The sequence below is a fragment of the Etheostoma spectabile genome, chromosome 12 (assembly GCF_008692095.1).
Source record: "Etheostoma spectabile isolate EspeVRDwgs_2016 chromosome 12, UIUC_Espe_1.0, whole genome shotgun sequence".
Taxonomy (NCBI): domain Eukaryota; kingdom Metazoa; phylum Chordata; class Actinopteri; order Perciformes; family Percidae; genus Etheostoma; species Etheostoma spectabile.
Genome location: NC_045744.1, coordinates 15,188,150 through 15,216,059, shown reverse-complemented (window position 1 = coordinate 15,216,059; position 27,910 = coordinate 15,188,150). Strand labels below are relative to the sequence as shown.

Here is a 27,910-nt window from a genome sequence, read left to right as displayed (position 1 = left end):
TTTTTTTTACGACTCATTTTGGGGGGGCTTCTGGAGAAATTAATTGTCCCACTGTGGTCTGAAAGAAGATGCTTTCTCACCCATATAATAAGAGAATTTAGGGCACACGCTGAATACTGACAATACAGAGTACTGGCACAAACATGAGCTTTTGCTGACTAAAAATACTGGAAGCAGTTGAACCCAAGTAGGAATTCGCTGTTCACTCATTGTACGTCGCTGAGGATTAACGCTTCAGCTAAATGCCCTAAAATGTAACAGAAAATATGCTTAGCATGTGTGGCACCCTTTGATTCTCTGCTGAGCTGTAGTTTACTAATCTGGCTTTGAAGTGAAGATAATGGGAAGACGCTCAGTCTAGGTGCTAGTTCTGGGTTTATCACCAGGTTCACTCAGGTGTGTCGGCCAGAACACCACTTAAGGCCAATTATTCCACAGCATGAAATGAAGCACTGAGATAGTTCTTACTGTTCATTTCTTCCTCTTTCTTGTGTGAGTTTGTGTGAGGGGTAATTCTGTGTGGTTTCTATAAAGGAGGGAAACAAAATACAAATAAAGGAAACATATGCATACACTCATTCTTCCCTAAGCACTAACATACATTACCAAACAGAAAATAAACAATAGTCAAAATATGACTATATATTTCTAACTCTAATGTAACCAGAGAAGGATTCAAATACTTATGATGAGATTCTCAGATTCTCTACCATTTGTTAAGTTACTAATGTAGACAGCACTCCCTGTCATCTATGATGTGCTTTAAAGCCTCAAACGAACTAAACCGTTGGATGCTTCTATTGTGAAAACTCCGGACCAGATCGAATGTTCCATTCGAGCTAGCAAGGCCTTGCTAGAGAAGCATTGGTAGTGGTACAGATAACAATATTTAACACCACTTACTTCATATTCTACTCAACCGCAAAGTACCGAACAATCCTAACAAGTAGTAAAAGTAGAAACATAAATAAATGGGAGTAAACGTGAAACATGAAGCACAATATGGTCAACTGTACTAAATAATAGCAACACTAACATAACTTTGGGGCCTTTTCTACATACTTTGTCTTTTAACATGAGAAATGAGGTTATACAGTATAATCAGTTTGAAATATCTACCCAACTGTTTCAGACGAAATGAGAGAAATTTGCTTTGAAGTGTTAGCCAGAGTGTGACTGAAACAGTAAGACTATATTGGTGGGTAGTAACTGTAGAAACTGCTTTTGACTTTGACTCACTTTTAAGGCATTCAAGTGCAATCAGTTGAACTTAATTAAAAGAATAAATAAAAAAATATTACAACATCCTACACATTATTGTTCTCCAATGGAAAAATATAATCTTCCCCTCCTTTGGGCTATGACAGTAGGAACATAATTTTCAGAGAATTTCAGATCTATTCATCAAAGATAATAGCACCTGGCAGCGGTCTATTTTAGGGATAAGCACAGAGTTAATTATGATTTATTATCAAAGCTATCTGCAGCATGTAATGAATTTAATCTTACACTGAATGCCTGTGATTTATGAATTGTAAATGAAATTTAAGAGGCAGGTAGGACATAATCATGCATTTATTTTGAACCATAGAGGTAGAAACATTACTTGACACGTTCTCCCTAGACCTAAAGAAGTCTTTGCCTCTGACTCACTGGGATGCTGCAAAATGAATGAGAGAAAACTGCTGGGGTGGTGGTGGGCATAAACGCATCAGATGCCTTCTCCTGCACTGAGAGAATTATTAAATCGCTGGTTGCCAGGCGGAGATGAGCTCAGTAGAGAACCCTCGCCGTGAGCTCTGCATGTTGGGAAAGGGGCAGGATTGCTGTGAGGATGCAGGATGGGGGGGGGGGTTGCCATTTAGCACCATCTGGTCGGTCATTTGGGTGTTTGTGTCTTTTAAAAAAAAAAATTTAAATACTCAACAGGGGACAAATGTTGCGATTGTGGAGCATGTTAGGATGATGGATGTCCTCCACTGTAGAGTGTCAGTGAACACAGCAGCCTGGATAATGCAGCACAGACTCTGTAGAGAAGTTCATGTCAAGAAATGAGACGCAGCAGCTCTCTACCTTCGTCTTCATAGATTTAACAATTTACCGGACTACATAAAGACGTACAGTACCAGTCAAAAGTTTGGTCCGCTTTTTCAGCAAAGTGAATGAGAAACCATGTTCAAACGTACCTGGTACTATAAGTATTTGACTGTATTTCCCTTTTCTCTGTTCTATAGAATTAGATCAGAACAATAATATTTTAAAGCACCCTTACCTTTATGGAAGATGTGGTTTAAATAAAAAACAATCAGACAAACATCAATCATGTCATTATGACCATCTTATCTGGATTAGTCCTCTCTACTATTAACTCATTTGTCATGTTATTGTGTCACATGTAATCAAACAATTATGTACAATCCATGCTTTCTCTCTCTGCATAGCTTTGCATTGCCAAACCTTCCTCCACAGCATTCCGAGATGGGAGAAAAACGTGCTCTGGTTTATTGGCATTTCTTTAAATCAATCACAATTGTCTTGGGCGGTGCTAAGCTCCAGACGGCGCCACGGTGCTGCTGTAAAGTAATCTCGGGAAGGAACTTGTTTTGGTGGAACATGTGTAGTTCAAAAGTTACTTTTTCTTTTTTTTTCAGATTTAAGTCTAGCTAGCTGTCTGGATTTACCCTGAAGAGATCTGAGTTGCAGTTAACCATAGTCCTCATAAATCCCCAGAGTTTAAAATGACAACACAAAGAAAGCGAAAAGTAAAGAGGGACATACGGCAGAATATCCGGCAGCAGAACGTCGTGGATATAGACTACTCTCTGCATGACAGGACTATGATCACAATATCTGATTAGGTTTTCATATCATTTTTCAAGTGCCCTCTTTTCAGTCCATATTGAAACTTTATAAAAATCCAGACCTAAGCAGAAATAGCTGATGGAGAAGGTACACAATTAAGTGGCTTGTACATGGACAAAAAAGAACAAAATCAAAACTAGGCTCAAGTTGTAAGCTTTGGTTACTCTGCCAGTCTATCTTGTACCAGGTTTAGTATCAACCAGTTTCACAAATGTGAAGATTTGCTCCTTTTCCTTTTAAATTATTTTGATCATTAATTTATTTTTTTTACTGTTGAGGTTTGGACTGTTGGTTGGACAAAACAAACATCATGAATGTGTCACTTTGGACTCTGGGCAATTATGACAGCATTTCTCACTATTTTCTGAATTGTTACAAACCAACCATCAATGGATAATGAATACTTCCTCCACCGTTGCAGGCAGGTCATTTAATCAGAAACATCAGACAAACTTTAAGCAGAAAGAAAACTTACCAGAATCTGGACTTTGGCCAGACGTATTACCTTACACATTATTAATCTGCCACTTTTCACTTTTGCAGCATTTCCTTTTGAGTTAATGAGGCATGATTTACTGCTGCATACCCACTTTTAGCTAATGTAGCAGTTGTATTTTACCCTGAAATATCAGTCACATGCCACCTCCCTTAAAGGTTTATGGTTAAAGCTGATTATGATGACATTTGCCAACCCAAACAGGCAGACACTGCACACCACAGGCTAGGTGAGATTGCATATTAGAAAAGGTTGAGTAGTGATGACCGAGCAAATGAATAAATGTATCATCAGCAGCAGTATGCTTTGAGGCTACTTGAGACACTTCAGGAAAGGTTAAAATTAAGAGTACATTTCTACCCAACTGGTATTTTCATAATATCATGGTTTTTTCAGCACAAAGTCCTTTCCCTCCTGTTTTCCATCAACACTTAAATTGAGCACAATTGGACTTCCAAAGCTCACTGTACCCATGTTTAGCTATTGTGAGTACTTAACTTTGTGCAAAATGTCAAAGCAGTGTAACAACCTTGGGCTGTTTGCATTGATATCAGTGTCCACACAGGGAGTTCAGAGCCTTTGTCACTTTTGACCAGCCCTCTGTCCTCCGTCCTCTCACCACACTCATATTGACATCTGCTTTAGAAGGGCAATGAGGCCTTTAACTTAGGAGTCAGTGAGAGCGGGTCATAACAGAGAGGAGTGAACAGAGTGGGAGGGAAAGAAGATGAGCGTTGAAAGGGTTAGAGACAGAAATTGTGGATACAAAATGGTGAAAAAGGGTAATTGGAGCGAGAAAATGTTAAAACGGCTAACAATATTGAACCAGAAAAAAAGGGAGATGCCCCACAGACTAAAATCCTATATCAGGCCCCAAAGGACTACAGTACAAAGGACTAATCCTCAATAAGAGATGTGTAGCATATCTAAAGACAAAACGGAACAAGCAATAAAATAATAATTTGGGATTTTTACTTATTTTTTGGATAGAGACAGTATAAGATAATTTAGGGGAAAGAGCGATTTCAGTTTTCTTTTATAAAATATTGAAATGATTGCCCATAAACAGAACCAATCACACAAAAACTCTCAAAACCTTCTGGACAAAGGAAAAAAAACTAACTTTAGAAATAACAATTGCAGGTCCTCAATGCTCAGTTTCCTTAAACTGCTGGACATTGTAGTTTCAAGAAAATGTTGCTCAAACGGGTAAATAGTGCCTTTTTTGGGGGGGGGACTATTTTCAGCCTTGGATTAACACACAGTTGGTGGTCTAGTGAGTATGTATAGCAGTAGGACAGTGTATGTGAGATTGACTCAAAATAAACAGTACGCATGTTCATTATAATGGAAGGACAAATACAGCTTTATGACACAGAAGAATAATACATATCTGGCTATACTGCATCTATTTAACTCTATAGACAATAGTGTTACTAAAAGTCAAATCAAACTGAATTTTCACCATTCTTGTCGCGTAAAAGATAAATACAAAATATTGCCGGCCTTATCTTTTTATAGGCATTGAGCAGTACAATCACAAATGGGCACTGACATTTTTTTTAGTGTTCCAGGGGAAACATGATCCCAGGTCCCAGGAAAATAGAAGTAAATAGTATATCTGTACTGTGAGACACACGTTTCATTTTGAAGTTGACAGTTGTAATGCAGCAATGAATAGTTTGTTAAAAAAGAAAAGTCATGAGAACTTTGAACATAATGTTAGTTTGTGCAAAACAACAAGCTGTTCTTGCTATCATTTGGCTAAAAATACAATTTATTTAACACTCCTGTTGAAACATTTGAGGCTTTGTCCTCTTAATTCATTAGAGTAGCTTCTGCCTTTGTTCGGTCTGAATTCATTAGTTTAAGGACTTACACTTGGGTTGATTGGTACACTATATGGATCTGTTCATCTCTCTATAAATAGCATGTGTTTTTCAGGGGCCCAAGTCTTTCAGTTTAAAATTATGTCTGCTGATTTCTTTTGTATAATGAGTTTTATAATTGTAGAAAAAGAAGCCTATTTAAAACCTAGTATAATGTATTTCATGCTCTTGGTGCAGGAGTTAGAAAGTATAATGTAATCTGATTTGCTTCCTTGTTTAATGCCTCAGTTAACATTTAACCACTTAAAACAACCATCTGTTTCTGTGGATAAGCACTCTCCCTGTATAGAAAAAGGTTAAACTAGAATACAATTTAGTGTCACTAAAAGTGTCAAAATGAACCCCAAATGTTGCATGTGGAGAATCGGCTAGTTAAAAAGGCCATTCAAATCATGGACTCAGATGCTGCTTGCAGTATTTTTAACTTAAAGCTAAACTGATTATATTGTGCGCAAAGACTTCCCTCAATATGTTGAAGTTGACCAAGTGCAAAAGTCTGAGCTTCACCAAATGAACAGCAAAATTCAGAGAGACCTTTAAATAAAGTGAGAGGATTAAATATACTAGTGTGCTATTTGTTCCACAGAAATTTGTTTGTTGGTTTGGCATGCTCTTGACTGGGCTTGTTTAAAAAAAAAAAAAAAAAAAAAAAAAAAAAGTTGTCAGTAATTTGATCAGTTTTTTTTATTGTGCAGTCCAACATATTTAAGTATATTCCATTTCAGACTTGAAGTATTTGAATGTAGTATGTTTTATTCAAATGAAAAAGTCTCTTTTGGACAAAATGGCAGCACAATTGGATTATGAGATTCTGAAGCAACACTATGCTAATGCTTAAGTCAAGCCGGTATAATGTTCTGTCTTAGTTCTACTAATTTAGCACTAAACACACATACAGCTGAGTCTGATGGGAATGTCATTAGTGTAATTTCACCTGATGATGCCACTAGATGAAAGATGTTTCAATTAATCTTCTGGGCACCAAGAATGAGTGAGTCAAATTTCATTCAATAGTTGTCAAAATGTTTCACTAAAAACCCCAAAATGTCAACCTAACCGTAGCGCTAGATTGGGGGGAGGAGAGAATCACCAAAGTCAGGAGAATTCACAAAATGTCATGCCTTTTTGTGAAATAGTTGTTACAAATATGTAAATTGCCAAAGAGCCACACTGCCATGGCTAAAACCATATACTTATGAAGGGAGATGAGTTTATAGTTTAGTTCATAGTTTAAAGTCATTGGGGAGAGAAAAAGTCAAAATCATCTTAAAAGCAAGCTAATTTCTGACCAGCAACCACACAAAAGATGGAGCCCCTCTGTATCAACAAGTTTCTTTTGAGGGTTTTGAGGGTTACCCTTGCATACTGGTACAAAACTAGACGTGAAGAAAGCAAATTGTCTTTTTCATAATGCATGTTGTAGAGGTCACCCCCAATGCTTCATATTGCCTCCAGGCAGAATTAAGAAATGCCTCAGCAAGCCTACACAGCTGCATTGCTCATTTCCATCATTAAAATAAATTGCTGTGTCCTGTGGTCTGTGTAAAAAGAAAAATATTAGAAATAAAGCCCTGTTTTTACCCTGTGGCACTGCTATGGATTTTGTCACTGTGTTGTCCCCAGAGGCTCCTCAGCTGCTTTAGAGACATAGGAAGACACAGTATGTTGTTCATCTATACAGAAATTGCCCATGGGCAAACGCAACAACTTGTCTCGCAGCCTGTTGTATGAAAAAAAGATTAACGTAATTAGCATCAGCATACATCTTGCAAGGAAAAGCAATTTCATATATCTGGTTGAAGAACAGGAGAGTCTACTGTACATGGCTCTGGAGAAAGGATCCATTTCAAAACATCAAATAAAAAACCCCTTTTTTAAATCCCGGGGTTTTGACGGAAACTTCTAAACCCAAGGGGCCATCAACAATTAAACTGAAGCTGGGAAACTCCTCCCCTTTAACCCTAGGCCCCCTTTTTTTGAACTGGATTTTGGTCCCGGGGGCCGGACTATGCTGCCAAACTGCTCCTAATTATTTTGGGGTTTTAAAGCAGATTTTACATTCTTTGAATGTGTAAAAATTTTCTTGGCATACAAAGGAAAATAAGTAGTATTTGTAGTATATTAGTATAGTATTGTATTTGTATAGTAGGTTTTGGTTTTTTTTTTAGTAATTAAAATGTTTTAAAACCCGACCGTGGGGGTGGTGGTAGTTTTTTAAAATTTCTCATTTCATCGCGGGCGGGCCTAGGGGATTCTAACAAACCCATGCCTGACAGAAAACCCTATTTATATTGCTACTTTTTTTCCCCGTCCTTCCTTTGCTTTGTTTTTTACCTTTTGTCTTTTTGGGTTGTGCCGACACAGCTACTTTCGGAAGGTCTTTTTTTTGACAGTCAAAAAAAAGGGAATTTTTCCTTCTTAAATTTTTTGTTTAAAAACCTGCGTTGCGTAATATTATAGTGACCGTCGGTCCATCGGAATTTTGGTTTTGTTTTAAATTTTAACGTATAACAATCTGGACCAGTTAAGATCAGCCCCTAAAATTTAAATGTTGGTTTGTAAATTTGGGTTTGCGGGAAATTTCGCAAAAGGGGACGGGGAAAAAGTTTAAAGGGACATAGAGGGTTTTCAAATAATGCCTACCCTCCTATTCTGAAAACCCGGTTGATAAAATTCTCTTACGTCTGAAAAGACTTGATGGAAGGGTTGTGGGAGGGGCCCGGTTCTCCATTCAAGCACAGACACCTGCGAAAAACAGATGGTGCACCTGCTCTGGAAACTTTTTTTAATATGCTTTTTATAGCCCTTTCAAAAACTGTGTTGCAAAGTGCTTTGCATTGTTCAAAGAGTAAAAATGATTGTACTACTCCAAAGAACAAAAGGTTAAGTCTAAATTGTGTTGAAATTTGAATTTGTTTTACATAGTGTGTGACTAAGTGATACTATCTTACGGCTGACATTTTTGCCAGGTCTCTATTGTAAAAGAAATAATGTATTTCAAGAGACTTCTGGCTAAATAAAGAAATAAATAAAATACATTGGGGGAATCAAAATGCTGATAGCCTGGCTGTGTCCAACAGTAACAAAAGTTGTCTGTTTCCCCGTTTCCAGTCTTGTGCGTAGCAGGCTGTAGCTTCATAATTTAGAGTACAGACACGAGAGCAGTATCAATCTTTTCATCTAACTCTCGGCAAGCCAAAGCAAATCGGTGTATTTTCCAAGATGTGAAACCAGTCCTTTAAATCCATGATTTATGGCCTGCTAAAAGTGTCTATATTAGTTTTTAATTGTTCATATTATGCGACCAGGTACTACTACAAACACAGTTGTCTGATTATGTGAATGTTTGCACTTTTCATATATTGTATAATATCAACTTTGGTCTGATGTGCAGTCAATGTTTTACAGTAAGTGATTTCCTTCTAAAGTGTGAATCAACTTCTCACAATAGAGTTGAGTTATATCCACCTAAGTGTTTTTGACAGGTGTCATATCACATTTGTGCAGCTGCAGAGGCATATATAAAGTACGGTTCGTCTAAACTGGTCGTCACTTTGGATTTTCTCGCACAAGTGGACAGCTTGCCTGCTGTGAATGTCAAGAGCGAGTTATTGAACAGAGTCGGAGGTAGAGGAGCCTCTCGCTGATCCTCGCAGCTCCTTAGCCTCTGGTGCTCGGCAGGTAAAGCACAACAAGCTCCAGCTCAGTCAGACTTCAGGGATTATTTACTTACCCCCTGCTCAGAGTGTCGAACTTTATTTCTCAAACACCCTTCCTTTCCCAGTGCTGGTAGCGCTGCAGCGTCCCAGCATGTCAGTCCCAATTACTCCCGCCTCACTTGACTCTATTTTGTGTTGAAAATAGACAAAAAAATGCTTTAACTGAGCTTTTTACATGTTTTCTCATTTTTGTTCAGATGTGCTCATGCCCACACATAATTTATTTGGTTTCATTTTTCAAGAAAGCTGTGGCAGTGGGGACCAAAGGACTGCAAAAAGCCAGGCAGTGTCGAGCCAGACATCATGACACCTTTTGTTTGTTTCTTTGAGTAAAAGGCTGGGTTTTGTCTGCTTTAACAAAACAAGGAAATTCACACCAGGTTTTATCTCTCAAATTGGCCACACAATAACAAGATCCTCTCTGCAAAGTTGTGCCATTTCGATTGTCAAAGGTAAACGACTGAATTCTATCAGTCGTTCTCTCTGCATCTAAACTTCACACATCTGCTTTGATCTGTTAGTTATCAGGTCAGCCGATCCCACCCCTTTATTTATTTCAGCAAGCTTTTTTTGCTCCAGGACATTCAGCACTCGAATGGGGATGTGGTGTATGTGTGAATGTGTGCGCCTATATTTCTGTGTGTCTGCTGCTTGAGTGGCAAATGGCTAATGAATAATGCAGGGTAACGGTGATGTGTTGACAGCTCTGACGGCTGAGAGCAGCCGAGCTGTGTATCACTGATAATGTGCTATTTCCCTTCTGTGCTCCTCCACTCCCTTATTACAACAAAATGCATTTTTTTTTGTAATTTAACCTCACCACAGCCCTTCTGTCAGTGTGTGCCAGAGAGTTTGTTGGGCCTTCCAAACTAATAGCTAAATGACATTGTGCACTTGGGGCCTTAAAGCCACATTTTACAGTAAGGATGAATCAAACTCTAGTTTGGTATGTGTGGGTGTGCGGAGCTAATGTTATAAAGTTTTGCAGGTATGGCTTTAAATTGACACCTGCCAAATGTGGGTAAAAATGAACTAAAATAACGAACACGAATTTACATTGTAAAGTTACTAGCCAAGTTTGCTGGTGATGAATGAAGCAAATCACACCGCGTCTGTTTGAATCGGCAGGCTGCAGAAAGTAAGTCATTGTTACTAGAGCAGTTGGTTTTCTGCCAAGAAATTTGGGATGTTTTGTGTGTTTGGCTTAAACATTGTCTTTATCTGACAACACTGCTTGTAGTACTAATCCTACATTTCCCATGAAAGCTGTTTTGACATGTCAGACAACCATTGGCTATGTGCCTAGCGTGTGTGGTATTGATAACAAGCTACGCTGACAAAGAAGATGAATGGAACGGAGTAAAACAAACGAGTTGAAATGGAAAGCATGTTAGCAAGGAAATAACAAATGACGTGGAAAAAAACCAAACGGGACTTCTGGAAAATCTGATTGCCTAGTGACTTTGAAAATCTACTAGTCATGTTGGCTGGTGATCAAGAAAGTTAATTTAAAGTCCTGTTATTTGGCAGGTATTTGGTAATGATTGCGGTAGATTAAAAGTTAAGGAGTAAAGTAATTGCAATTCATCCTGACAGGTACGTAAGTGTGTATCAAAGTCCATGGTAATCTTATCAATAGTTGAGAGATTTTATTCAAAATCACAAATGTGCTAGAGTAGTGTTACTTTTTAGTCACCTATTTTTAATTTAGTCGTAGTCTTGTGCCTAATGTCCTTGGTAGTTTCAGTCATATTTAGTCATTCACATATCTTTTTTTGTTATTGGACTAATAGTCTTGTCAATTTAGTCTAGTTTCAGTCAAGAGAACTCAAGGTATCTTAGTTTAGTTTTAGTCAAAACATTTTAGTCTTCAGAATTGAGATTATTTCTGATAACTATTTCAGTCAAATAGTGTAGTGTCTGCAAGCTGAAAGCTGGTCTCCTTCCCTTGCCCGGGGCTACGCGCTGTAGCTGCTTCTGCAGCAGGCTGAACCGGGCTTCTTTCCTCCCCGCCCGGGCCACATCGCTACCTGGATGTGTAAGGGGTGGATTAAAAAAAAAAGGGGACGTGCTGACTCTCTAGATGAGCAGCAGCCACGCCTGACTGAACCGTGGCACTCCAAATGGGCACTGCACTAGTTCTATTTCATGATGAAAAAGTAGACAATTGTAGACTATTGTGGTTTTTACTTTATGCAAAACATTTTAGTTGTAGTAGTAGTTTTTTTTTGTCAACAATAATGCATGTTAATTTAGTTTTAGTCAGTGTTTGTGGACATTGGTGCAGTCTCGTCTTAGTCATGGAAAAAGAGGTTGTTGATGTAAGTTAAAAACTCACTATGCTAGAGGGAAAGTCAGGGCAGCGCCATAGATGGATAGTTTAACGATCTCAAATCACGGGCGCGATATTGGATACCAACTTCAGATTACTCTACAGTGTAACCTTATGGGGTGAATATGCTATCTTAAAATAAATTGCTTACTGCTACTATGGCGTAGCGTTAGCTAGCTGTCTAAACTTGTGAAAAGCTGAACAACATCCCTGTCCAAGCTGTGTTTCACTTTCCCTCCAATATTATTATAAACATAATAAAGACACATGACTATGGCAAGATCACATGCAATTACATGGAGTGCTAGCAAAGAAGCTAACGCTAGCATAAGGCTTGGCTAATTTCAAACTTCATTCATTTCTAAAGCAGTGTTAGAACTTTTTAGACAGCATAGTACACATCAACGATGATATTACTAAATTTGTCCTATGTAATTTGTTGTATCAAAGAGAGAAAGTGACATTTACCTCACACAATAATGAACAGCTACCATACTTTTCACCTTTTTGGTTCACAGGGGATAAGTGAATTCTATTCCCTGTCTTTCATTGCTGCCAAACGTGCAACATTTAGGCATTTTTTCAGTGATTTGTAATTTTTTAAATAATTACGCGTTTCCTCTATTCCCATGTCAATGGGAATCAGATGAATGTTGGTATCCAACATGGAGTCCACGAAACACGTGACCACCTCGGAACCAATCGCACTTTGGGATTGCTCAGAACATTCGATTCCCTAGTTGGCCAAACTCCTTATATAAACGGTGCTGAGTCAGGGGATCATTAGTCCGGCTTAACAGATGCACATAGCTGGGATAATGCCTGACAGGAGAAACATCTGGCACGTCTCCCCTCTCACCATTTCCACTATCAGGGCTTAGCACCGCCCAGGACTATTGTGGTTGGTTTAAAGAAAAAAAAAAGCCAGATTCAGCCTCTGGGCACCGTGAACACATCTACAAAATGTCCCGATATCCAATCTTTGTTGAGATATGTCACTGGGTGACCAACTGTGACCATATCTAGAGCCTTGGCACCAGCATGGCTAAAAACCTAAATTAATAAAAATGTGACAGCTTTTTTTAATCTGGTCATTATCTGCATTTAGTGGGGTGTGGGGAGTGTCAGGGGCTACTTGGATTTATGTTTTCTAAAATCCTCTCAAAGGTCTTGTAGCCAAATGATTCAACCAGAATCTAGCTCATAAATCATTTTCAGTGTGATAATCACACTTCGGTCTTAAGAACAAATCTTTAGCTGTACAGGGATGCATAACACATTTTACTTGTTAATCAGCATTAACAGAGGTTAATTTGTAATAAGCAGAAGAAAATCAGCTGAACTGACAATGATAAGAGCACCACCTGCAGAAACTCAGACTTCATCAACTTGATCGCCAGGGACACAGATGTCAAGAGTATAATTAACATTGTTTGACTGATCTCTAAAGAGTGGACGGCCGTAACACCACAGCAGTTATAGCTGAAAACCAAAAATAAGAGACTTAACAGGCAAAGTGGCAGAAAACTGCACTGGTAAGCACAGTGTTTATGTGGTTGGAGAGACTATCCATTATCAGAAAGTTCATAGGTTCGATCCCTAGAACGTATTTGTCTCAGCAGCGTTGTCACGTCAAACTGTCCTTGAACAAGACGCTGCAGCTTCCACCTGCTCAGTGGTCACCTGCTGCACTGATTACCTGGAAATGCAAAAATGTGCAATCTACACTGTGTAAATCCTGTGTTCATTTCATTCATTTATAAGGCCAGCGCACATTAACATTTTTGTAAATGTGCCAGTGTTGACCAGCTGGCTAATTTTCAACTGGCAAGATGTGAGAACAATCAATAATATGGACTCTGGAAAATATTTGAGGTCTCTGCAAGCCAAAGAATGAATGATGAATGCAGCATCTACACTATGGTCTTCTTATAATAAAACATCTTTAGGAATTAAAACCTTCAAAAAATGTCACCACTTGGTGTAGTTTAATAACTGAAAATTAAATATGAGTTGAAATATAAGAACTACTCTCTCTCTGACAGAGCCTCTTATAAATTTGTAAATGCCTCACAGGTGCTGATTTGTGTTGAGTTTTAAAAAAATTGTCATTTTTAGTTTATATAGATCTGGTTTTAAACAATTTTAAGACCATGTTTGAATCATCCCACCTTATTAAATGTTTTTGTTGACACAAAAATCAATCAAACCGAATCAAAAATATTACTTAATATTGTTAGACGATACATCAGGATGATGAGGGGGAAAAGATAGACACTCCTTTGATTTAATTATTTATTTTATGGAGCACATGCCAAAAATGTTAAAGTGTAGTTTGTGTTGAGCGCTGTCCAAGGTGCTGATCCTGGAGCAGCCAGGGATGCTGGAGCTGTCCATGGCACTTTAACAATAAGGCAGCATTCCTGCTGCTGCTTTAACTCCGGATGCATCATGGCATACGGGATGTGCTGTTCTCAACATCGTTATTTTAGAAAGTATGTCAATTTCTTCTGTTTTTTTTTATTCTTTAATTTGCCAGTTAGTTTCCCTTTTTATAAATCCTTTCATTTGACCTATATATTTGTAAACCATTTTGATAATTCTCCTTTTTATTGTCCATTTAAAATTTCAAAGATTAACTTACTCATTTTGCAATTGCAATTTTTATTTCTTGTATTTATTCTCCAGTAAGATACCAATGAGTAGATGCTTTCTAACCATTTGGGGTAGCTCAGTCAGTAGGGAGTTGGGGGGACGGTCTCTGGTTCAAGTCCCCATACGGACCAAAGTATGGTGCTGGACTCATAGGTGTGGAGAGGTGCCAGTTCACCACCTGGACACTGCCAAGATACTTTTGAGCAAGGAACCAAACCCCAACTGCTCAGGGCACCTTTCCATGGGCAGCCCCCTCACTCTGACATCTCTCAATTTAGTACATGTAATGAGCATGTTTGTGTAATTCAGGCCTGTGTGTAATAACAGAGTGAAAACTTTTTTTTTTTCCTTGCGGGATAAATAAAGTATCCATTTAAATTATTTTTTTGTTTTAATATGACCCTGTGGACCTCTATAATCTCTGTGCTGATCACCGATACAATTCCCCCCATCATTATCAGTTTTATGCTGTGCACCCAGTTTAATTTATACAAGGTCTACTGCTACTTGTAGTATTCTACATTGCTGAAAGGCAGAGTGTAGGTGTACACTCTATGACCCACTTACTCGTCTGGTTGCGACAAAACCTGAGTGAAAGTGTGTTCTTTTTTTAAACTTTGATAAGTGATAACACCACAAGTTTGATGCTGATGAAAAGATTATTCATGTTAAGCTCACAGAATTCCTCTGTCATTCAGAGCATGACGTGTGTGCTGCTGTTGTGATGATGAGCTGTTCAACAACCTAATAAAGTGTAGATACTAAGTGTGAATTTTACACCCTCTATTTATGTACACAGTAGTAAATGAATGTTTAACATTAAAGAAAGTACTTGTGAAACTAATAGACAGAGATATGGTTATACACCTGGGGGCTGTGTTGCTTAATTTGACTACATTTACATGTTTGAACCCTGGCTGAGGCTCTGATTCAGAGTAACCTATAATACAAACAACTAATAGAATAATTTTATTAGGTCAGCTGCATTACAAGCATAGAGCAAAGTACAGTACAAAAGTCAGAAACGGCGTCTTGAAATCTCTAAATGTTTTTTTGATGCAAAATGTATTTTTATGCAATGAATATTACAGTAAAAGAGGTCTTTGTGTTTGCAGGATCCAGTCCGGCTCCTACCTCAGCACTGGCTGGTTCACGCTCATCCTCGCCATGGACATGTGCAAAGAGATCCATATCTACGGGATGATAAATGACACCTATTGCAAGTAAGACACCAACTATCACCCTCTATACTGATGAAAAATGCTCAAGTTCCAGCAAAAAACAGTGAAAACTATATTCACATTCACAGCAGCACCAGCCAATCGCAGCCTTCCATAATCGCGGACTGCCCTGTTGGAATACATTTTCAATTCAACAGTTTGGATTTAATGGCTGAATTTCTATGCTTAAATCCATATTGGATTCCCTGTGACAGGAATACCATTATGTTTCGTTGCCTAGAATACCCAGCAGGCTGCAGAGTCTCCGATGCTGCGGGTGGCTAGGCTGCAGCACCCAATTCCTTTCCTGCTTAAAGTTTTATTTGTATATTGGCCTGTCTTCTTTTTTCTGACTCTTGGGTGAGTGATTACTGTCTGGCTGCAAGGCCACAGGAGGGATGACAAACAAGATGCTGTTGCTCTGGGCATGGCTGCTTGGTCTCAAGTCATCTCAGTCTTGATTGACTCACCTTCTCTCTTCCTATGTCTCCACTGCGCTCTCGCAGCTCAGCCTGAGCTCTCTCTATCCCCCGAATCAAACACTTTCACCTAATACGCAGTGAAAATCCTGCCTTTATCCTCTCCATGTTCCCCATGCACAGCGGGAGTTGAAATATAAACAGCCCCAGACACATGGCAGAGAGGATTGATAATTCAACCAGCACCAAGGATTTTATGATTCAGTGAGGCAGTTAAGTGGCAGTGTTCTCTACCTGCGTGTCTCTGACTTGTTTCCTTCCTTCCTTCCTGCATGAGACAGGAAGATATTGTGTTTACTGAGATCCTGAATGGACAATTTATTGTCACACAAAGTGCTGTTGGCAGCCAACTGTTCCAGCACAACAAGAAGATATGTTTTGTGTGACGATGTTCACAGGTCTAGTCAGAATTGACCTTTGCAGATACGTGCAATAGAGCTCCAACAGGTGCTGCAGAGAGGGTGAAATTGAATTTATTTGTTAACGTTGGTGTGCACCACTGTGTGACACAGACAGAAGAGAGGCAGTGATTGGGCTGTGTATTACTGTAAGCTGGCAGACAGCCATAGTTGCTTTCTTGCTGTAAACCCTCTGGCTGGCTGATGTGATGTTTTTTTTTTTCTCTTCAGTCTGTGTTCATTCTCCCAATGATATTGTTACACGTGTCACCTTCTCATAAAGCTGTCACTCGCTACTAGAAACCATCTGCAGACTGCACAATTAATCTATTCTATTGCTTTTAATAGTTTAAAGATGTGAACCGTAAACAGGATGACCTGTCATGAAATCCAGGTCACAATGGCTTAACTTCCCGGCTACTGTAAATTACTCTCTGCCAAGGAGGTTATGTTGTTGGTTTGTTTATGTTTGTCAGCAGGATTTTGGAAAAACTACTTGCCTGATTCGCATTGAACATGGTGGAAGGGTGTAGCGTGGGCGAATGAGAACTATTACATTTTGCAGATTGGCCTTGGACATCTGCGCTCTTGGAGTGCCTTTCTAGTTTTGGATGTTTTCAGATTTACTTTGACTCAGAATGGGAATAAAATGTTGTCATGATATTTAAAAAAATAATAGTATTTATTAAATAATTTTGGCCGCCAACAGCATTTTTTAAATGAGTGAAACCTGCCGAGTGGAGAATATTGCCCGGGGCAGCCTCGTTCAAACTGCTGATGCTGTCCTGAAGGATCTTCAGTTTAATATTTTAGTGTGCCTATAATTTCAGATAATAGTTTTTAAAGCTTGTATTTGCTGACTGTAATTTTTCCCGAACTGTCTTGAAAATGTAAGACATTTGGCCTCACAAGCAAAACCATATTACAGTATGTTAATTATATTTAATATAGATTATGTATCTACACAAAAAATGTGAATTCCAATAATAAAAGCACACGAAAACTTCTATTTTTGTGTATTGTAGAACTGGTTTGGAGTGACAAACACCTGTTACTTTACAGCGCAACATATGTTATAAATATGGTTATTTAACTTTTAACAAGGGCGGGATGATATGATCAACAACATATGGCATCCTTCATATCTGTAAAACAAAAATTTTAGTAAAGCAATTTTGTTTGCAGCTTGCTTGGAATATTTTGAAAAAAAAGAAAAATTAACAATTGCTGCCCAGCTCTAGTTTTCATTGTGACACACTGCTCTCATTAAATCTGCGTTGATGTGATTAAATGTAATCGATCAGCCAATTACTTGCTGAGCTGAATCGGATAAATCCTCTCATTTCATTATCAGTTGTGTACTTACTGGATGACATTTAAAAAAGAAATCGTGTGTATATGTATGGAGGCGTTCTTTATTTCAGGCGATGCGCAGGAACATAGTTTATAATAATGACAAAATATTAACTGAAAGAAATTAAGTTATGTTTTGGTGTCTCTCTCTCTCTCTCATATTCATGTATGTCTGTTTTGTTTTTTTCTGTCCTTAGGACGGAGGGTTACAGAAAGGTTCCCTATCACTACTACGAGGCGGGCAGCCGGGGCGAGTGTGCAGAGTATCTGCTCCATGAGAGCGCCCCCTACGGTGGGCACCGCTTCATCACCGAAAAGTCTGTGTTTACCAAGTGGGCCAAAACTCATGCCATCAAGTTCTTCAACCCACTTTGGCAGCTGTCGTGACCCTGGCTAAACCGACACGGAAATACAACACCATCATCGTCGTCATCGTCATCATCTGGGGACCAGCTAGGCCTCTACACTGACTGAAAGTGTGTTCCCTGATGTGCACAAACATCATTTCTGGCACAAATTCCACTTCATAACCATTTTAAAAAAGTGGGTTGATGGCTGCTTGTCAAGTCCTGGATGGCTAATATCCATGAAGTGCTGGTTGTTTTATTGAAAGCCACTCAATCAGACAGACTGCCGGTCAACCTGGACAATAAAAACATATCTCTTGCTTGTTCAGTCTTTTTCCTCTGAATTTGAGAGTTGAAGAAAGTGCACAGCACGCCGCTCTTTATTGGCCAATTGATCTATTCGCTGCTCTGTGAGTTTAGCAAAGGATGGCTCGTAGACTAATTTAAAAAACAAAAAGAAGAGAAAACGACAGGAAGAATTGACAACCATCTGTTCACTTCCTGTGACCTCAGCAGCTCACATGTCTCAGGCCTGCTCAATTAAAGTGTTTTTCATGACTGAAGAGCTCAGCTGCTGTTGAGACGGGCCACGTTGCCATGGATGCTTGAAAAGCTCGCTACTGTTTCCTCTGAGCATCTCTCTTCTTCTGTCACGCTGTGATTAATCTATAATCTATAGTATCATTCAGGCCTTGCTAAAAAAAGCTTCAACAAACCAGGTCATTTAAAAAAAGAAAGCAAAACAAAAAGCGCATTTCAGTCAAACTTGAAGGTGAACCAGAGTTGTACATGTAAATCAGCTTTTTTATACCGTTATGCTTGGTGATTAAGTTGTGTAAACTCAGTCAGCTCAAAGATGTCAGTTTTTTATTTTATAATGCTGTGAAATCTTTTGGCTTGATATTGGGATAGGTTGCTAAGTTATTCTGCAGAGATAAGTTGCTAACACTCTAACAGTGTGCTATTGACAATGTGGGCATCACAGCACATAGAGCAATGTGCAATAAGAAACTCCATAGTTACGGAAGGAGTTAAATCAACTGTGGCCCCGCAGAGGGAGAGATTTGTGTGTGCAGTGAAACCATTTGAAGTTAATTGTATTCTATTATCATTTTGTGCCTGAAATATACTCTGCGGTTCATTGTATAGAAACAGAGGAAGAGGCTCGCTTGCTCTCTCATATTCTCATCCAGATTTGTGCCTCGTTGTGTACAGTATCACTGTGTGAACACATCTTCCCACACATCTTTGTCTTTGAACGCAACGTGCGTGCGTGCGTGCGTGTCTCCTGGTTCGGGTCATTACATTTAAATACATCGGATTCAGGATAGTGAAGAAGAATAATCAGTGGCGTGTTGAGGTGTGTACGTTGGCTGGTAGCTGTGGAGGGCTGGGACACCGGCTGTGACCCCCCCTCCCCTGAGGGTGTGATTTGTGTCCCGGTCAGAGCCGTGGCCCAGAGGGGAGAATTGGAAGGATTCAAAACCTTCCTATTTAGGCGACTTGATGCACAGAGTCCCTGACGACTGTAATGTACTGTAGCAGAGCTTCACAATCTCACTTCTACTGCACTGTTTACTAGCACATATAGGTTTAAACCTCCTGTTTTTTTGGATATCTTGGCAGAGACATAGCTACCGTTGAGGTAATGCTGTTGAAAAAAATCCATCTATAAAGGACCTTAGGAACATTTTTAAGAAATCTGCAGGAACTGGGATCTAAATTAAATTCCTTGGCCCCAAAAAATTCACATTGTGGGGAGAATCTGATCCGTCTCTGAGTAAGGCAGCTCAACACTTAGAAGGACCTACAACTCTAAACTCATTGCAAGTCCGCCTAGCTGACAAGGGCATCAGCAAAATGTAAAAACTCCCTATTTTAAATTTCACCTGGTGTAGCTCGGCATGTAAGAGATGACCGTAACACACTCTGGGTCAGGGGTCAGATTTCCTGTGGGACAACACATGCTGGAGAGGTATGCAGTATCCCGCCACTGCGAGCATCTGCATATCAAAGTATATCCACCACACAATGTAAGTAAAGCAGAATCGCTTACGGTATTTTTCTCTTGTCAAGGAAGCCTGAAGGTAAGATCTTGGCCTCTGAGAATCTTGATACTGAATTCATAAAGTATGCCGCGCATGTTACATGATTAATGTACGTCTATTATTACATATCCACTCAGCCTGTGATTGTGCAGTCACCTGGCAGCTCTCCACCAATCAGTTTGACCTCTTCTGTACAGTATATCCACTGTTAATTGTAAAGCGCTTCACACCAAGATTTTAAGTTGTTTAGTTGTCCAATCTTTTTGAGGTGTGTTATGGTGCATTGTGTAATTTGTTTTGTTTACTCAACAGTTTCTTTCTGTTAATTTTCCATCATTCTTTTAATGAGTTTTTTATAATAGATTTTATTTTTTGTTGATGCAGTGGTATGTGTACTGCATTGTTTTTCTGCTGCAGATTGCGTGTTGCCAACATTTTCTGCTGCTTCAGGCTTTGCTCTTGGTTATTTTTCTCATCAACAAATGCTTTATTGTTCTCAGCCACAACACACTGGAAGAATACCCAGAGACATTATGTAAAATATGCCCTTATATAGGCTCCCATGAATCATCTGTGGCTTGCAGAAAGAGGATGGGTGACTGTGAATTAGGAACACTATAATTGAAAATGTGAGCATAGTGGGAAGAAAAATGTACTTTAAATTTTTGGGGATACTTTTTTTTAAACAAAGTTCAGAAAGACAAACTTTTTGAAAGGGAAAAAAACCCACTTAATCGCTGTCGGGTATTTGAATGACAACTTTGATTATACCACTCCTAGGTGCAGTACAGCCAGCTTAGCAAAAAGACTGGATACAGGGGCAAACAGCTAGCCTGATAATGTCCAAAGTTAACAAAATCCACCTACCAGCACCTCTAAAGCTCATTATTTAACAAGTATCTCTAATAAATATAAAACCAAAGTCTGAAAAGAAAAAAGCTGTTGCCAAGCAACCAGCTGACACTTCAGACAGAGCTAGCCTCTGCTTCATGAAGCACTTCTTACATTGGTCTTTCTGGAAAAAAATGAAGTGTGTTTCTGGAGTTTACGTTGCTTATTCTTAAACCAATCTGCACCCACCACATCAGGTAATACAGTATATGAAGTTAAGGCCTTTGTGATTCTAAATGTCCCATGGCATGAAAATTTCACCATTTTGTTTCACGTTTAACATTGAGTTCCCCCAGCCTGCCTGTGGTCCTCCAGTGGCTAGAAATGCTATAGGTATAAACTGAGCCCTGGGTATCCTGCTCTGCCTTTGAGAAAATAAAAGCTCAGATGGGCCAATCTGGAATATTCCCCTTATGATGTCACAAGGGGGAAGATTCTCATTGGAGAGAGAGAGAGAGAGAGGGAGAGAGAGAGAGAGAGAACACAAGCCACCCCCACCCCTTGGCTCCTTCTCCTCCTCACTAGCATTTAAACTACAGACACAGCAGTATGTCATAGGACCGATTACTTTGCGAGAACAGAGAAAACTACAACTCCCATGATTTTTATGGGAGAAGTAGTATTCATTGTGGGTACTTGGTACTGGTAAAACTTGGTTCTGTCTATATCCATAAAACTCACCAATGCTTTCTTCTCAAGTTATTACCACAACTCTTTAGTTACGATTTTTGCTATCTTAAAAAAAGTGTTCAGTCCACTAACAAAACAGAAAACTACAGAAATTATCCAAACTGTTGCAGCCTCTGTTCCAAGGCTTCTGTACTGATTAAACAAGCATAATCAAAATCAAACTTGAAAAGTTGGTGCGCTTTATTTTGACACTCTTTGTGCAAAAGTGAGATAACTAGCTACAACTTAATTTCTATTCTCATCTAACTCTAATGCCAAAAAGCAAATTAATTTACCAAATTATTGACCTATTCCTTAAATAACATTTGTTAGCCCTGAATCCTTGTTAATTTCTGAATTTCATTCATCCTCTTGAACGTGAAGCAGACTCTCCTTGGTACCTTTCTGTATATATGCAAATGGGAAAAACAACAGTGCTTGTACTCAGCTGCTCGGAAGTGGAATAAGCAATGATTGTTCGCTTGTTGTAGAATGCAAAGTTGAAAAGCAAATTAAAGCAGAGCTGGCTTTGGAAAACCTGATTGGCACGTCATGGTCTGGAGGTCTGCGGATCAAAGATATGGATTTCATTATTCCTCAACGTTTAAAAAGCTCTCATTATTTTTGCCTGCTTTTCTTTCTGTGATCTGTCGAAATAAATACTGTCCGTTTTGGAGTTGAGATTTGAGATTTTAAAGATTGTCTGACCTCGCTAGTTTGAAGCTTTTTTCCCTCCTGACTTGTTGCCATTTTCTGAAATGCCTCAAGTGCTTTGTTATAATGAAACTTTTGTTTCTTGTGTGCATGTCAAACAATTTATTTTTGTGTTGTGAAGCACTTTCCTTTTTTTCATTTTCAGGTCAAGTGTCCTTGTGAAATGTGTAACTTTGGGTGTGTTTTGAGTTACATAGAATGTAATATAACACAGGTTGTTATGATGAAAGTTTTGTGCTAACACAACTAACACACTGCTTTTTTTATTGGTGGTAAAATAACATTCAAATGCTGCATGTATTGCAGGTTATTGAAATGTAGTTTTTGTCAAAAGATAAGTGGTGATTAAACGTATTATTTTTGTCATTTGCTGTCTACATATTTACTAAAATTAGATATATTGTGAATGTTCCTTTTTTACCAGCGTGTCCTCTGTGTCTTTTATTTTCTGTGGGGATTAAAGAAAATCCAAAAATAAAAGATTATAGCCATTTCTAAACAAAACAAGCAGCATCAGAAAGTGAGAAACTTGGTAAGATGTGTTCATGTTCTATGAATGGAGCTCAAGCTGAGCTGCCATCTCAAATCTGGCGTCTCATGAGATTTTTTTAAAACATCAGGGAAGGAGCCGAGTTCAGTCAGGTGGAGTTTCGGTGAGCATGAGTTTTTTTTTAAGGAACAACTGCATAAATAAAGAACACCAGTTTTAAATAATAATGCTGACATACAGTATATGGTTTTTATGTTACAGTGATGAATAAAGTGTAAAGTATGACTGAAGCAGGCTGAGATATACTGGCTTTTGTTATATTTTTTATTTTATCTAACAAGCTCAAAAATGTACAGCCCCCCCCACCCCATACCTTGTAGTAATGATGGCCAAATGAAGCTTCGTGAACCAGGATCTTTTATTTTCTAAGCCCACTAGATGGCGCTCTTGGTTTTAAGAGAAAGGCCTAAGGCATTGCAATTCATTGTATTCTCAACACTTTGTTGAACAGTTGAAACTCAGGCTTATAGTTATAATTGTGTATTTTCTTAAACATGATCTTCATATACTACTAATTTTCAACAGCAAACTTAATGCTGCCCAGATTAAGTTTTTATCAATATGTTTTTATTAAATATACTGTATCTGCAAAGTCGCAAATTGTTTATACCAAATGTATGGGCAAAACATTCACTGACAACTTCTTTGATTTGGTTTTCCAATTATTTCCTCAACCTTAATGCTCTTGTGGAAATGTTTGGGTTTAACTCAGAGCTCTTGGTTAGAAATGGGGAGATGCAGGTCTTGGTAAAACAGTGACAAAGAGAGAGGTGTCTTTAACCTAAACCACAATCTTTCCTTTATCTGACCTTTACCAAAGAGTTTTTGTATTCTAAACCTACTGTGATATGGTGCATTACGGTCTCCTGTGTCAATGTATTGCACTTGTCCTTGCAGCACGAAAAGTTCACACTTATTTTACTGGATAAAAAACATTTTCATACAAGGAATTTGCCTTGGAGTTTTGGGGCATAACAATACTGTCTGCTATAACATAGCAAGAGATAATACATTTAAAAAAAAGTCAAATGAAATAAAAGAAATTGACAAAAAAATGGACAATATAACTTTTTAAGATGATGAGCTCTGCAGTTTTGTGCAAGAACGTGCAAAATATTGTCCAAGTAATCTGCAAGAGTTTACAGTACAAAGTATAGCGTTTATCTAAATAGCTGCGAGCAAGGCTGGGTGGAGCCACACAGCAAGCTCACAGTGTGAACAATGGAAGTAATGGACATGATGTCATTTGCAAAAGCGTACACCAACACAGAAACTAATGAACCGTTGGGTAAATGGAAAATAAACCTACTTTTTCAGACTACCTCACCTTGAAGTGAGAGAAACAATTCTCCATTTCCTCCAGTTACCTTGACTGTGTTCAACTTCAATTAAATTCCAGCCGACCTCATATTTGGGCTACTCCGTCTCTTTTTATGTCATTTGTTTTTCTGCCTTTTTCTGTTTTGCTGGCAGCTGGCATGCATTAGTGTTCTGTCATGTGCACAGCTTAACTGAGCAAGGTCAGTGAAACAACTGGAATGTTTTCATTTTGGTGTTTGTATATTTGTTCTTGCAATTCTTTTGACCTCTGAAACATATTTGCAGGAGGATGTGCTCTCCAGGGCCAGATGGTGCCACAATATGTAGCGTTATTGTAGCTCAGGGACAATTACAGGGGTGATAAAATGAAAGGGATGACGAATGGAAGGAAGAAATCATGGAGGTGAATGATGAATTCTTTGGTTTAGATAAACTCTCCTCTGATGCTAATCGCTAGCTAATTTGCACACAAACACGAGAGGTATCAATCTTATGTTATTTGCAGCGAGAGAGAGAGAGAGAGAGAGAAAGAGACAAAAATCTAAATACTAAAAGCCATTGTTTGAATGAGCTGAACAGGTTGTTTTTGCCAAACAAATCCAGCTGCAGAGCAAAAAAAATTCCATTTTAAGTTTTTGTAAATTTGCAAAAATTCATTGTTTCACAAGAAGTAATGCGAATTCTCTCGCGGTTCATGTTTCAGCCTTGTAATGGGCTGCAGTTGTACCATGCAGCTCTCTATCAATCACTTTTATTTTCTAGCCCACAAGTAGCCTCATATTTGTCCAAATCACCATTTGCATCACATTACTTTTTATACCCTTAAACTTGTTTTTTAATAAATGATTTAACCATGTTACCTGTCTTTCTGACATTTAATTTGATCCAAGTTATCTAATCTCTTAAACCAAAACCCCTGTTATGTCTCCCACAGGTTTTACTGCTCTGTTGAAAGCCAATTAGTCAGGTGGGGGGAGGGGGAGAATACAGGTCTATCATATCACCTTCCCCGCCCAGAGCAATGATCTGTTTTTTGGACCATGTCCGCTTGGCGCTGCACTTGTGTCACCAGATCCTGTTAATTGGTGTGTTTCACTGGTTTCAAAGTGGGCGACCAGTCCAGAAATTGCTCTGTTAGTAGCAGAAATAAATGAGGATTCGTGTGGAAGTGAACAGCCAGTCCATATTTTCTTCCCTGTCTGCCAACTCTTTAAATGATCAATAACACTGTCAAATGCATCAAAGATGGAAGTGTGCATTGTGTTTTAATTTATTCCATGCAGGCTTCTAAAAGGCTCTTTAACAATATATCCCTGTAGTCACTCTGGTGCCTCATTAATGACTTGCATCACTTTGGTTGCCATGATTTTACACCCACCTCCCTAAAAAAAAGAAAAATGAGTGCTACACTAATTGCCTCATGTTTATATTGATTACATCCACCTCCTCCAGTATTTGCTCATCCTCCCATCTTCAGTTTCTTTGAGCATATCGAGCCTGTCAGGAATCGGGAGCGTTCAAAGAATGAAATGTACGGGCTTGCACTAAATGTCAACCATTTTCAGATTATCTGAGGCAACAGAAAACATTGAACTGTGACTAATGAGCAGCTGTAGCTCTGACAAAATAAATCTTTGTACAGTCGTGGATAGCTTCAGTCTGTATTCTTGATATTGTTCTACAACAATACTAGCACTTTAGTAGAAGAAATAAGGGTTTGTGTAATGTCTCTGTTTACAACCATCTCTTCCCATCCTTTCATCAACCTTGATGTAATCAAAGTTTATAACTTCCTACATATCCTGTGGGCCTGAAGGTAATTAAATTGCTCTAAAAGGTCTTATCTCTCTCTTCGCTCAACACAATCAATCACCCCTCCTAGGATGCATTTTTATATTCCTCCATATACATCAGCCACTGGTTGTCTTTATTAATTTTTCAGTGCATGTTTAGTTTTATGCCAATGACGTCCTGGTTTGTGTGACAGCCGACAGAAATGATTGAATGTTCTGTCTAAAGCACTGCTGGGAGACGTCAGCTGCTTTCAAGGTGCATGAGGATCAAGGGGATGTGCAGTCAGTGACTGGGAAAGTTTTCCGGAAATAAATGCTGCTTGACATCCATACAGATGCACACACAGTATCCCTTGGGATCCTCCTGGTACACACACACACACACACACACACACACACACACACACACACACACACACACACACACACCACACACACACACACACACACACATAAATCTTCCATTGTTGCATGGTGTCAAGTTTTTGGATGTAGGGTGCATCTCAGTTGGCAGGTGTCCAAAGGGGTGTTGTTTCTTCAGTAAAATGGGTTTTGGTTTTTAATATTGGCTATTTATGTAAATTGAACATCATCTTTTTGCAATGTCCAGTGTTTGTGCCTAACTGTCTTAACAATTGTTTTTTTTTCACTTTTTTTTCTTGTTCTGTAAATATTAACTGACAAAATACAAACAGAAAAACAAAAGATACACAATTTTAACTATCAACATACACATGGGTTCTGCCATTTCTAACCTCCTTTGGTCGAATAGGCTACAAATCATAACCATCTTTTCACTAACGCACCCCTCAAACAATAAAAACAATCAGTCATAAACATTGTTACTGTCCTTAAATTGTCACTGTACTCTCATTTTTGCAGCACAGGTACGCAGGCAGTGTTAATACTGTAGAACAGCACTGACAGAAAAAGAGGAAAAACTTCCCTTCTACTTCATTTTTTCTCTTCTTCCTTCCTCTTTTTATCGTGACAAGATTCACGTTTTACGGTTCCAGTTTGTTGCTGACTTTGCAAGGTTTTAATTTTGTTTGTGATTTTTGGATTAAACCAGTAGTTAACGGAAGAGGAAATGTTCAAAACCTTCTTTGAATTTTAGTAACATAAGCTGACTGTGGTTGCTGCCAGTCAGGAACTAACTCCTTGTCGGTTCGGTCTTTTTACTTTTTTTTCTTTTTTTAAATTGATAACCACTAAATATAAATTGGCTAATTCACACTATTGGAATCTTCTTTTCTTTTTGGTTGGTTCCCAATGTTTTTAAGTCAATATTACAGTAGCACTTCTATGATGCTAAAAAGGGTACAGGATTTCTAGCCCGGCACCTGAAGAACAAAGCTGTAGGCAGAACAAAGCAGCTGCTACATCGTAGTTGACTAACAGCTCATCCCCTGCCAGGGAACCAGCCCCCTAGCTGCATTTCATGAACTGTTTAAATTCCACTTTGTATTCAACCTGTCCTATGAAGACTCCCTGGCACAGATATGCATTTTTTAACAGTTTAGAACCATTTATAACATCAACTTTGGAACAACTGAGTTGTAGACCGTGTTTCACTTGTCAGGCCTTGAATATGAGTGGCATTTCAACCAGGTGAGATAAGTTTGCAGACATGCAAATAAGATTTATTGTACAGCTCAAATGAAATGTCGATACACAAATCTTTTGTACATCTATATATAGGGGTTGAGAACCATCAGACCCCCCCCCCCCCCCCTATGTATGGTGGTGACAAAGGAGCCCAAAGACCAGACCGAAGGAAGCTCCAGACCGGTCAGCTGGAGTAGATGACTGGATTTGAAAGGGGGGGGTGAAGGGTTGCACTCTTTGCCTGCAACGACAGCTGAATGGCAAAGAGAGAAAGAATTATTTAAAGCAGGGTTGTGACTCTGTGATTGGCCCTTGCCATTCTGTTACGATTCCGATTGGTTTAGCAGGAAGGTGAATGCCTCCAACAGCTGATTTGAGTTAGATAGAGCATTAATTTAGAGTGAGGTCTTCCTGAAAGGATTTACGCTGAGATACATTTCAATCAGGAGAGACTAGTTGCAGATATGCAATGGTTATACACGCATGATGAATTTACATTTATTAGGATAACAGATGTATTGAATTAGGAGTGCTTCAATTAATAGTGAAGTCTTCCTGAAAGAATTT

General features: G+C 38.8%; 1 protein-coding gene and 1 long non-coding RNA gene across 2 annotated transcripts in view; both read left to right on the top strand.

Annotated features, from left to right (window-relative positions):
• Positions 1 to 22,786, top strand: part of st6galnac3 (ST6 (alpha-N-acetyl-neuraminyl-2,3-beta-galactosyl-1,3)-N-acetylgalactosaminide alpha-2,6-sialyltransferase 3) — an 84,012-nt gene extending 61,226 nt beyond the window's left edge. Inside the window, exons 4-5 of the mRNA XM_032530525.1 lie at positions 15,069 to 15,176; positions 17,601 to 22,786. Of these exons, the coding sequence (XP_032386416.1) occupies positions 15,069 to 15,176; positions 17,601 to 17,790 (298 nt within the window). The 3' untranslated portion in view covers positions 17,791 to 22,786. The remainder of the gene's footprint in view (positions 1 to 15,068; positions 15,177 to 17,600) is intronic.
• An 840-nt stretch (positions 22,787 to 23,626) lies between these two features.
• On the top strand, positions 23,627 to 24,798 carry LOC116698559 (uncharacterized). The gene is made up of 2 exons (XR_004334248.1): positions 23,627 to 24,364; positions 24,474 to 24,798. It is a non-coding gene; the product is annotated as an uncharacterized LOC116698559 (long non-coding RNA).
• Positions 24,799 to 27,910: the final 3,112 nt, after the last annotated feature.